This window comes from Vipera berus (genome assembly GCF_964194415.1).
Source record: "Vipera berus genome assembly, chromosome: 7".
Lineage (NCBI taxonomy): Eukaryota > Metazoa > Chordata > Lepidosauria > Squamata > Viperidae > Vipera > Vipera berus.
Window position 1 is genome coordinate 39,927,640 of NC_138209.1, and position 12,701 is coordinate 39,940,340.

The 12,701-nt window shown below is 34.0% G+C and overlaps 1 protein-coding gene across 1 annotated transcript in view; it reads left to right on the forward strand.

Moving 5' to 3' along the window:
• Positions 1 to 11,980, forward strand: part of BBS7 (Bardet-Biedl syndrome 7) — a 26,095-nt gene extending 14,115 nt beyond the window's left edge. The window contains exons 11-19 of the mRNA XM_081333297.1: positions 2,212 to 2,404; positions 4,921 to 4,995; positions 5,329 to 5,394; positions 6,730 to 6,869; positions 7,233 to 7,397; positions 8,570 to 8,679; positions 8,764 to 8,867; positions 10,080 to 10,203; positions 11,741 to 11,980. Of these exons, the coding sequence (XP_081189423.1) occupies positions 2,212 to 2,404; positions 4,921 to 4,995; positions 5,329 to 5,394; positions 6,730 to 6,869; positions 7,233 to 7,397; positions 8,570 to 8,679; positions 8,764 to 8,867; positions 10,080 to 10,203; positions 11,741 to 11,877 (1,114 nt within the window). The 3' untranslated portion in view covers positions 11,878 to 11,980. The remainder of the gene's footprint in view (positions 1 to 2,211; positions 2,405 to 4,920; positions 4,996 to 5,328; positions 5,395 to 6,729; positions 6,870 to 7,232; positions 7,398 to 8,569; positions 8,680 to 8,763; positions 8,868 to 10,079; positions 10,204 to 11,740) is intronic.
• The last annotated feature ends 721 nt before the right edge of the window (positions 11,981 to 12,701 follow it).

Genomic DNA, 12,701 nt, shown 5'->3' on the forward strand with positions numbered 1-12,701 from the left:
TTCAGCAACTTTTCGAAGTTATGACAGTACGGAATGAAAGTTGGTTATGACTAGTCTTGGAGTTCTGAGCAGTTCCCGTGCTCATGTGCTCATGATCTGGGCATTTGGCAACCAGCTCACACTTACAACCAGTTGCAGTACCCCATGATAACCGTGATTGCCATTTGTGTCATTCTTTGCTGGCTTCTCCAGAAAGTCAAAAGGGAAATCAGCAGGGAAGATCACAAATTGCTGGGATAAGGGTCTATCACCTGTGCAGCCCCTCTGCCATACTGGCCATTCCCACACACCTTCCCTAAATCTCACCATGGCCCTTGGACACCTTCCAACTTCACTGTGCCTTCCTCACACCCATACATAACCCTTCCAAACTTCCTATCGCTGTGTCTCCCTCACACTAGTGCAGCCTCCCTGACCTTCATAGTTCCTCCCTCACAGCCTAGTGTACCCTCGTGCACCCTAGCAGAGCTGCAACTTCCTGCCAGCTTTTCCTCTGAGTTGGTTGGGGGAAGTCGGTAGAAAGTACCCTTGTCCAACAACCATGGGATTTGGAAACTGGCACCGCAGGGATTGCCATTGCTAAGTGATATAGTCGTGTTTTATAGCTGCATGTTTAGAAGTGGAAATTCAGATCCCAATTGTCATTGTGAGTTGAGGACTAAATAAATGGTGACTTTGATGTACTATTTATTACTACTGATTTCAATTACAGTGTTTTTAATGCATTGTTTTAGTCTTTATTTTACCCCTTTTCTGTGGGGGGTCCAATGAAGTCTAAAACATTATAAATAATAATTGAAATCAATAATTAGAAAACAGAACATCAAAGTCACCATTTATTGAGAATCAACATGCAATAATGATGTTTTGGACATTTTTTGTAAACTTTTAGAGTAAGCTCAGGCAGAGAATGTTGCATAAAATGGTGGCCACCAATACACTGTCTGGCTCACACTTCACACCCATGGATCTAATAGAGGGGATAAAAGAGAAACTGCAGTAGACTGTCTCTAAATGACTTAACCAGCCAAACAGATTCAATGCTATAGTTGGAAATGCTGGAATTACCCTAGAATCAGATTGTGGTTAAAATACAGGTGCTACAAGAAGTTATGATAGGTTTTCTGTAGGCTGATGAATTAAACAGATGTTTTTTATAGCATTTTATTTCTACACTTTTTTGAGCAAATAATTATAACAAGAAGTTGGAAGGGACCTTGGAAGTTATGTAGTCCAACCCCCTGCTCAGGTAGGAAACCCTATACCATTTCATACAAATGGCTGTCTAGTCTCTTCTTAAAAACTTCCAGTGTTGGAGCATTCACAGCTTCTGGAGGCAGATTGTTTCACTGATTAATTGTTCTGTCAGAAAATTCTCCTTAGTTCTAGGTTGCTTCTCTGGTTAGTTTCCATCCATTGCTTCTTGTCCTGTCTTCAGGTGCTTTGAAGAATAGCTTGACTCCCTCTTCTTTGTGGCAGCCCCTGAGATATTGGAACTTGTCACCCCTCGTCCTTCTCTTCATTAGACTAGACGTACCCAATTCCAGCAACTGTTCCTTATGTTTTAGCCTCCTGTCCCGATCATTTTTGTTGCTCTTCTCTGTATTCTTTCTAGTCTCAACATCTTAATTTAACAGTTTTGACCTAGTATTAGGAAAGTACAATTTCAGCATTTAAAATCTATTATATATTTTCAGAACAGAGTTCTACTGCTTATAATTTTAACATTAATGTCCATTATTATGGTCCATTGCAGTCAGCCAAATGTTCAGACTGGATTTGGCATTTTTGTCTATCTATTGAGTCCTTTCCAAGGACCTGGGAAAGGCAGATGTGGTTTGATGGTGTTATTATTTTTTAAATTTATTTTTTGCCCATCTCTTCATGGAGCTATTCAAGGAAGCTTTATTCTAAGTCAGGGGTAGGCAACCTTGGCTCTTTTATGACTCGTGGACTTCAACTCCCAGAATTTCTGAGCCAGCATAGCTCAGCTTGCAAACCTCTCCCTTTCCCCTTAGCATGGCTGGCTCAGGAAGTCTGGGAGTTGAGGTCAACAAGTCATAAAAGAGCCAAGTTTGTCTACCCCTGTTCTAAGTGGTACCATTTTACCATCTCTCTCTTCTTTCATTCTCCCTCTCTCTCCATTTCTCATGCAAATAAACAGGCATACATACACAAATATATATTAATTTAATTATTGTGTTGTCATAGGAATGAATTGGATCAGTTACAGATGAAAGTACTTCAAGAACGTGAAAAATACCAGCAGTCTTCTCAATCCAGCACTGCTATTTCAGCAGTCCCAACATTCAGTATAAATGATAAATTTGCATTAAACAAAGATGATGCCAGCTACAGCCTTGTTTTAGAAGTCCAGGCAGCGATTGATATTATCTTGTTACAGGTAAGAGTCTATTTATAGCAATTTAGTAGGTCTTGGTAACTGGATACTTCCTTATCTTTAAAGTAGATGAATCCTAATATTATATAATTTTTCTCTGAGGGTTATATTTAGATAGAATTAGGACAGATTTGTGTATTGACAGAAACTGAAATATAGAAAATCAGCTTGAATTGGATAGGTTTCTTCTGAGTTTATCAGAATATAAAATACAAAGGAAAATAAAAATAATGGGAACTAGGGAATGGGAAAAGGGAAAAAGGGAGAATATGGGGTAGATAGGAAAAAGAAAAAGTGTTGACTTCCAACTCTCTTTAGCACAGTAGAAGATAACATTACAACCTTGTTTTTACTTTTATACAATAATTATATACTAGCCATTTCTATAACAACAAACATATCTAACCAGCAAAACCAGTCAGTTTCATTTTTCCATTACAACCACAAAATCGAGATATAGTTTCCTAATAAAAAGATATATTCTTTTCTTCGAATAAAGGAATCAATTTAAGCATCTCTACTTTTATTTTTTGTTGTGAAAAATATATATTTCTATTTGCAGCTTAATTTTTATAGACTATTATCATTTATATTAGCAAAATTTATTGTACTTTTTCAGATTCTATAACCTTACAAGAAAAAACTTTATTTACACCATTTTAAAACTCCAAACTTTTCTTTAAAAGTATTTGTAAAATGAATAATTTCTAATACATCTTTTTAACTTCCTCTTAACAGATATTTTCAAGTACATTTTCAATATTTTACAAACTTTAGGAATTACTTAAACACTATAAATTTCTTTTTATTACATGTATCAGATTGATAATCCATCCTAACTCCAATTATTAAATTTAAGTTACTCCTTCCAGCTTATCTTCATAAAATAAAATATTTTTTCTTCTCTGGAACGTCTGTCAAGTAATTATGAAGGTATTCTCAGCTTTGTTAGTATCCATGAAGAAAAGGTCCCAAACTTGTCATCTTGAGAATTGCAGAGCTTCTTGGAACTTTTCTTTCAATTGTGCTGGGACATTTAAAACCATCATCATAATAAAGATTTATATTCCAAAGTTGCAGTTGTGTCTTTTGCATTATCAGCTACTTGTGAAATAGCCTCAGTGGTTTGATAACTTTCTACACATAATTGCATCTCTGAAGTAGTTTGAGTAGTTTTTATGATATCCTTAGAACATAATTGAACCATAGTTTTATTTAAGAATTTTTCAAGCACATCTCTAATAATTTGCTTAAATCCTCACTCCATCTTCTTAACTCCCTCTTGCAATCAAAGAATAAATTTGTTACAAGTTTAAGAATTATTGGCCAATCAGAGTTCATAAAAATTAGAAAGTTTTAACCACCCACAGTAAAGCACACCAAGCTACAAATTACTTTAAAATAATAGAATAAAATTCTTATATTTCTCCATCAAAGTTTAAAAAAAGATACTCCATGCTTCCTTATTTGAGCTTGCCTTCAGCAACCCTCTTTCTTGTTGTTTAACAATAGTAAGTCCTCCAAACGGCACAGATCTTCAAAAAGAAGTAACAGGATATGGCTGAAGAGAGTCTCTCTTAATTTAATAAAGATAATAATCGCTAAAAGTGATAAAGAACTGAAAGGCACAATTTATTGTCCATTTTAAAAATAAATTCCCAAACACTTGCTTTTTCAACAACAGTGATTGTAGCCCCGCCCTCCAGCTAATGACTCATCAGCTCCGCAGCACAGCTCCTGAAGCTACTTGCAAACAGTTGCATTATAGAGGAGCTTGTGGGGTGATTCTAGGACTCTCCCTAACCTAAATTAAAGGAATGCCAGTTCCTTTTGTTACTAAATTGAAAAAGCGACAATCTAGCGAAAACCCTTTCCCTGGGTGTATCATCAGTTGGCCATCTTCACCGGAAGTCCTGAAATGGATAGATTTCAACTAAATTACTGTATTTTAAAATCCTATCTTACTTAACCGATATACTTAACTTTGAATTTTTCCCTTTAGTTACAGTCCTGCTTAATTAACATATTTTTACGAATCCATATTTTAAGCGACAAACAGAAAAAATAACATACATTATTTTAAGGGAGTAATTGCATGAGTGCCAGATTTTAAACAATGTTTTTTTATTTTTATTTTTAATATTTTCACTCAGGATTAGTCAATCACTTGTGACATGAGTTTCTTGTAATTTCTTTTCTTTTTAAAATTTCTGACAGTTTGTCATGCTCTTGTATTAAAAAAGTACCGGTATATATTGTAAAGTACATAATTGTTGAATCACATCAGATACTAATTACCTTATGGGATAAATATCTCTCTTAATGGTTAATGTATTGAAATATTTGACATAATTAAAAAGAAAGCAAAGTGTGAAACAAGCTTAGGAGCAGCTCCTTCTTTAGACAATGATATTTTTTTACCCTACGGTTTTACAAGAACCTTAATTACTATATAAAGAGAGAATTGAAATGCCCATATGTTCAACTGTCCTTTAATTTGATAATGTTTGTCACCATAGTGTGATGTTCCTATAGATCTAAAGGATGTGGATAAAAATTCAGCTGTGGTCAGTTTTACCGACTGTGAATCTGAGGTACGTGTAATTGCTATAGATCAGTTTAATTCAATAGAGTTAACTGGATTTTGGCTTTCAAATCTATTTGAAAGTAAAGTTGTTAATCAATTTGAATAAACTTTGTTTTTAATAAAAATGCTTTTAAGGCACATAACATTTGAGTTATTGCCTTATTAAATTTCTTCTTTCAGAAAGAAAATTGGTGGTAAATGTTCTCAAGTTCTTTGATAGTTAACAAAATTTAAATTGACTTTTCAATGCTTATACTAAATGTTTATGTTCATACTAGATCAAATTTTAGTCTCTATTCTAATTTCTAAATTTACTGTTCCAACTATAAATTTTTCACAGCCAAATGGTAACTTCCTCCTTGCTACTTATCGGTGTCAAGTACATACCACCCGAATAGAACTTAAGGTAATGATTTATACAAGATAATTGACTATTACAAAATTGCAAATTTCAAAGCATATTCAGAACAGAGCAGCAGTAGTCCAGAAAAATATAGATGAATTTTGTTATTTTTGTACTAATTCTTGAATTTACATACTAATTTTCAAAAATGCAACATTAATGTGGCATAAGTAGATGCTATGCATAAAAATGATCTAAGTTGACATTTGAAAGTTAATTAACCCTATTTTATTCAGATGTAATTACTTGTCATCTTCCAATTTTCAAATGACTAGTTCTTTGTGAAGGCTTATTGGCTTAATACAGGCTGCTTTAATTCAATAGTTCTTAGAACTTCTTTTTGTACATCTAAATGAAGTCTTTTTCAATAAGGCAGTTGTGTAGATACCAGTTTCAATATATAGTCAGTAACGAATTAGATGAAACCTAGTTAAAGTAGAATGACATCATAATTATTTAATTTAAAGACAAAATGTTTTAAATAACAGGCAGAGTTTAAAATTATTGGAATAGAACTCCATAAATTTACAAATTCATGAAGTAGGTAGTATATTTTTTTTGGCAGTGATAGAATATAATGAGTAAGAAAAATTTAAGGTGCATTATAATTGTATCTAAAGATATTTTTTCACTTTTTTAATAAAAATATAAATTCTAAACATCTTTGCAAATAGCGTAACATGATATGCATGCACTTTGTCAATCTAATACTGTAAGGTGATCATAGTATATCTATGTATCAGTAGTGTCTCTGTCATTTTTTATCAAATAGTCACAATATAGCATTATATAAAGAATATTCAAGGAATTTTACACATATTAATTTAATATAGCAGTTGAAACACTATATGACATGGCAGTGTTTAAGCAGCGTTTAGTGAAATCTTAAATTAGGATTAATGTAATTTCCAGTGAGTTCACTGAGATTTCTAAATAGATAGAATAGTATTGTAGCTGGTGTTTCCACTGAATTGCTATAAATGGTTACAAGCTTTAAAATATAATGAATATCACCAAATAACAAGACGTGAATATTCTAAGCTATTTTAGATTGATTTTTTAAAATAAAGAACTAGAAGTTTTGGATATTAATGTAAATTCAGATATATTTATACCAGGGGTTCCCAACCGAGGGAGCTCACACTCTCTGGGGGTGCGAGACGATATTCCAAAGGGTGCGAAAACGTGGGCTTTCAAAATTACAGTGTATATGCATAATTCGTTGCCGTTATTTCAAACTTTTGTAAGGAGTGCAAGAATATTTCAGAAGCGTTCTAGGGGCGTGGGGTATAGAAAAGTTTGAGGACCACTGATTTATACTCTATGTTCCTTGAACAGATTCTATCAATTGAAGGTCGCTATGGAACACTGCAAGCATATGTCATTCCAAGAGTTCAACCTAAAACTTGTCAAGTTCGGCAGTATCAGATTAAGCCTCTTTCACTTCATCAGAGGACACGTTGCCTTGACCATGATAGGTATTACTTTAGAGTTGTCGCACATTGAATCTAAATTGCAAGTTAGTTTGAATAAAGGTATTGAAGTGAACTTTTGAAAGATGTTACAATTTCAAATCTTTACTAAAAAAACCCCCTTGATTTTAATTTAAATTATTCTGTATAAATGTGCTTAGCCTCCAAATGTGAAAATTACAAGGCACCATTCTTAATCTCATTCTGGCACTGAAAACTATTTTCTGAGGCAATGACTTGAATGACTTCTTACATCTGTGTCCTTGTGAATGAATTAGACTTTCTTTTAATGATTTTAAAGAAGTTAATCTTATTTTTACCTTATATTTTATTTTTATTCTTTATTTTTTTTATTTTCTTGTTATCCAGACCCATGAATACATTGACTCTCAAAGGACAGTTCAGTTTTGCTGAAGTACATTCCTGGATTGTATTTTGTTTGCCTGAAGTTCCTGAAAAGACACCAGTGGGGGAGAATGTTAGCTTCTTCTTTCAGAACACTTTTTTGGATACTCAGCTTGAATGTACTTACCGGTAAAATGAAACAACTGTTGAAGCACACAACCTTTTATAAAAAAAAAAAATGTGCTAATTTATGAGTTTTCAGGATCAATCACAAAAATTCAGCATACAAGAGCATCTTTTTGTGAACCATACTAACTTTTTTAGCCTAACTGGCAGATAAGACATTTTGTTTGAAATAGATATTTTTCTAGTGACATAATAAAGGAGGAATAAAACAGGTCTATAGTTCTTTCCCTCTACCTACTTCTGGTTCTGCTTTCAAAACAAGATGGAATGTAGCCAGTTTCTGTATAACCTAAAAACAGTTCCAACCATCTCCTTAATTGGTAATAGTAACCCCTCTGCTAAAATAAGAGGCCTTCTGTAAAATGTAGCTGCTACTAATTTTCCTAAAGTATCAACCACTTAAAATTTATCCTGACTAGTAAAACCTCAATTTTTCTTCACCCAGAGGGTATCTTTGCATGGTACACTGATCTAATTTTATGTCATCATCCATTAGTAATCCCATTCTGATTCCTCTTCAGTAGTAAATAAATCTTGCTTCCCCAGTGATTTTGCTTATCTGAAGGTCACAAAAGGTGAGCACATGATCCCAGCATACTGCAACCGTCATAAATATGAATCAGTTGCCAAGCATCTGAATTTTGTTCATGTGACCCAAGAGGAAGCTGCAGTAGTCTTAAGTGTGAAAAATGGTCATAAGTCACTTTTTTCAGTGCCATTGTAGCTTTAAATGGTCACTAAATGAACTGTTGTAAGTCAAGGACTACCTGCACACAATGTCAATAGGCTTGGTGTATCTAGTGGTGTAATCACATATATAAAATACACCTTAGAAAGGATAATATTGAAAATTCCAATTTAAAAATATCTGCAACTTTTCCTTTTTATTTAACAGATATTGTGATTTTCTTCATGGTTCTTCTTGTATGTGCTTCAATTCTAAACAGATGAGTTAATAAAAATGATGTTTAATCAAACTTGTTTGAAGAGTTATAAAATTAAAACATTTTGAAATTCATCTAAAACTTCTCAATTGGGAAATATTTACATTAGGGACCAATTTAATAGCGTTAGCCAACTCATAAAAATACTTTCAAATATTAGTTGTGCTGTTTAGAATTACAATAATTCTCCAAGAATCTTTCTTTTAAATGGGTGTTATGTTGTTTATTTAGGAAAGGTGAGGGTTATTTCAAATCTGACAATATATCCACAATATCCATCCTCAAGGATGTACTCTCTAAAGAAGCCACTAAAAGGAAAATTAACCTCAATATATCATGTGGTAAGATTCTTTCTTACATTTTATGATTTCATTCTGTATATAAAATATATAGCTATTGAGTTTTCTTGTTGGGTCTTCTTTTAGATATGAATGAAGCATCTGTGAACCATACGTTAAACCTTATCCATCCAAAATTAGAGTACCAGTTGATGTTGGCTAAAAAAGTTGAACTAATAGATGCTTTAAAAGTAAGTCTTTAATATGTTAGTTGATAGTTTTGGTTGTTTGTTGTGTAATCTTTTTTGTTGTATTACATGTCTATTAATTGTTTTCAAAACTATAGGATTTCCCTATTTAATAGATTTATATGCCATCCAGCAGCTTTGGACAACTTATAAAAATGATAATCAGATAATAGACTAAACATTATTGTTGATAAAGTACAGTGAGATTATTCATTAAACTGGAATCATGATACGTGTTCTTCTTGTGAAAAACTATTAATATGCAACTAGTCATGATATTTGAGAATTCAAAAAATTAGAATTCAGTAATGCAGTGACAGTAATAGAACGTGTACTTTTATATATAGAACATTAATTGTCCTTGCAATTAAAATTATAGAAGGAATATTTACCTGGAGAACTGCTTCAAAACAGAACAGACAATATTGTGGTCAGTGAGCAAACAGTCTGAATTAATATACACCAGTTTCAAATATTACTAGTTGTGTTCTGACTAGTAACTAGCAAAAGATAATTATTAGCAAAGAATAATAATGGATTACAAATATAAAAGTATTTGCAATTATTTGATTATAAAGACATAATATTTTAATCCATTCATCTCCATCTTACATTATTAAATCTATTTTATGGCTCTTCTATTTACTTGTAATCTTCTGAACTATTTTGATTATTGGGAAGATTAGAAGTATCTTAAAGATATAAATATTCAGTATGCTGTGTTTGTAATGCAAGCCTTGCAAACTATATAATTTAAACATAGTTTAAAAGTTTATATGAAATAAATTTATATGTGAATCAAACACCTTGGTAAACAATAAGGTGTTTTTAATTCATGTAGCTGAAAAAACAAAACTTTTTTCAAACGTGTTTTACTGGGATTATGCAGCTATAAAGAGCAGGTTATAGATACTGGTTGCAGCTGTTATAAGAAATTGTTAGCAGGCGCTATGTTGTGTAGCACACCCACAGTATAGTCTGTTGACTCTGAAATACTGCACAACAATAGCATAATTAAATAACAGCTTGCATGTCTCTTTTGAGTTTTAAAAAATAAGGGAATCTTCAGGTTAGTCTTAGTAGAAAATTGTGACTTGATTAAACAATCCATTTACCTGGATTCTTAATTGGATTCATATGTGTATAATCTTCCAACTATTGCATATTTTACTTGAACTTCTTTTATTATCTTAACAATTTATTATTATGATTAAGGAATTGCAGGCTCATGAAGGTAACATGGATTTCCTGATTCCAGAATACCGCAATATTTTGGAAGAGTCAGAGCAGCTGCTCAAAGAACACAAGAAACAGCCAACATCTCTTGAAAGACTTTATGGTTGGTTCATTAACCTTTTTCTACTATTACTTCTTGTTCAAGCAATTATGGCTTCTGGGAAAACAAATGTGTCATTGTTAAATATTTGTTTCCTTTTAATGAAAGACATTTTAGCCTTTAAACACACAATGCAAATGATTTATATAAAAGGCAAGGATGGAAATAGTTAAGTGGTGGATAATATATATAGAAGTGCTTTATTTTTAAAAGAAAAAGTATATGTAAATATAATTTAATATAAATAAATATTTTAAATATTCCAGACCCTAGGGATCATTGTTTATTTCTTTGCTTGGAACAGGTCTTCCTAGTGTCTTTGGCCATATTGAATACTGCAAGTAGAAAATACATATGTAATGAATCTGGATGGGGAAGAACAGGCTCCAGCTCAACCCGGCCAAGTCCGAGTGGCTCTACGTGTCGGCGTCTCGCATTGTCCAAGATTTACCATCTTTGGTTATGGGGGGAGAGGTGTTGCCTCCCGTTGATAGGGCGTGCAACTTAGGCGTCCTCCTGGATGCACGACTCAATTTAGAACATCATATAGGAGTCGTGGCCAGGGGGGCATTTGCCCAGGTTCGCCTGGTGCGCCAGTTGCACCCCTATGTGGACCAAGATGCCTTACATACGGTCACTCATGCACTCGTCACCTCCCGTATAGATTACTGCAACGCTCTCTACATGGGGCTGCCCTTGAAGACCACCCGGAGGCTTCAGCTGGTGCAGAATGCGGCCGCGCGGGTTGTGATGGGAGCATCCCGATACTCCCATATTACACCCCTCCTGCGTGGGCTGCATTGGTTGCCGGTTGCCCTTCGGGTGAGGTTCAAGGTGCTGGTTCTTACCTATAAAGCCCTACATGGCTTAGGCCCAGGATATTTACAGGACTGTCTGCTGCCAGGAACGATTTCCCATCGCCCTGTGCGCTCACACAGAGAGGGTCTCTTCAGGGTGCCATCGGCCAATGTCGGCTGGCGACCCCCAGGGGGAGGGCCTTCTCTGTTGGAGCGCCTGCCCTTTGGAATCAGCTCCCCCGAGAACTTCGGATGGCCCCAGATCTCCAGTCCTTTCGTCGCGACCTAAAGACATACCTTTTCCAACTGGCTGACCTGGACAGAAGACGGCGGTTTTAATATTGCTTTATTTTATTGGTTTTAGTAAATAATGGGGCTTTGTAAATTTAATCTTTTTTAATATTTGTATTTATTGTTTTTATTGTTGTTAGCCGCCCTGAGTCCTTCGGGAGATAGGGCGGCATATAAGTCCCATAATTAAATTAAATTAAAATAAATATACATGAAAACTGACTGCACAGTAATCAGAAACCTACCACTGATTTCTTTGGTTCTATATTCTGTTTATTAAGATTTCTAATCTACGGCTATATTTCAGATTATTCCACATGACCTATATTTTATAGATCATTCATAAAATTAATACCTCCCATGGGTTTTGTGCTTTGTTAAACATTTGCAGTAGTACATAAAATAGTTTTCTGATTTTGATCAGTTAATGTTTTGTATATTTTATTTTTCAGGTATGATTACTGATTTGTTCATAGACAAATTTAAGTTCAAAGGTACAAATGTGAAAACCAAAGTTCCTCTACTTCTGGAAATTTTAGGAAGCTATGATCAAAATACATTACTTGCATTTTTTGATAGTGCTACCTGAACTACAAGAACTGAAAAAGCAATGAAATGTCTTTTAAGGAGAAGATATCAAGATGCAAATGAAGAAAAGTGGTATTTCACTTATGTAGTTTATATACATTACAGTCTTTTTATTTCTACTGAATGGTTGTGTTGTGTTCTGTGATACCACGTGGGAGGGAGGGAGGGAGACAGAGGAAAAAAATTCTAAACTGCCAGTTGCCATCATGAAGCTTGAGGAGACAATTGCATATTCTTTTACTTTTAGTGCATAAAGTAACATAAGGTAGTTGTTCTGTTCCCATTCCTCATAAAATGGATTATCTCTGAATTACTTTCCACGGTTGCAATTTACTGTTAAAAATCAAACTTCTTGAGAGTATACCATTGGGAAAAACTCCTTTATAATTTTTCCTTCAGCCCAAATTATAATAGGTTAAAAGCATTTTTGCTGAAGCTGCTAAGGCTTAATTTAGGCACAAATGAAATTTGGATAAGCCACATGTCCCAAAAATACAAGTCCAGACTTTTCCGTGCCATACTACAATGTGATAAAAAAATCATTTCCAATGAAGGCTGAGTCATCTTGGCAGGTAATAATTATTTTATTGTGCATGGGAGAAATTCCACTAAGCCCCAGCCACTACACTCCTGGTTTAAAAAAAGATTTTTGTGATTGGAGAAGGAATATATTGCTTAGCTTATTAAATATCTGGTTTTCAACATTGATGCAGAAAATCAGAGTAATATGGTAATATGGTATCCTTCCGAGGTAGGTAAAATGAGGACCCAGATTGTTGGGGGCAATTAAGCTGACTTTGTAATAATGCCGCTTGGGGTGTGTGT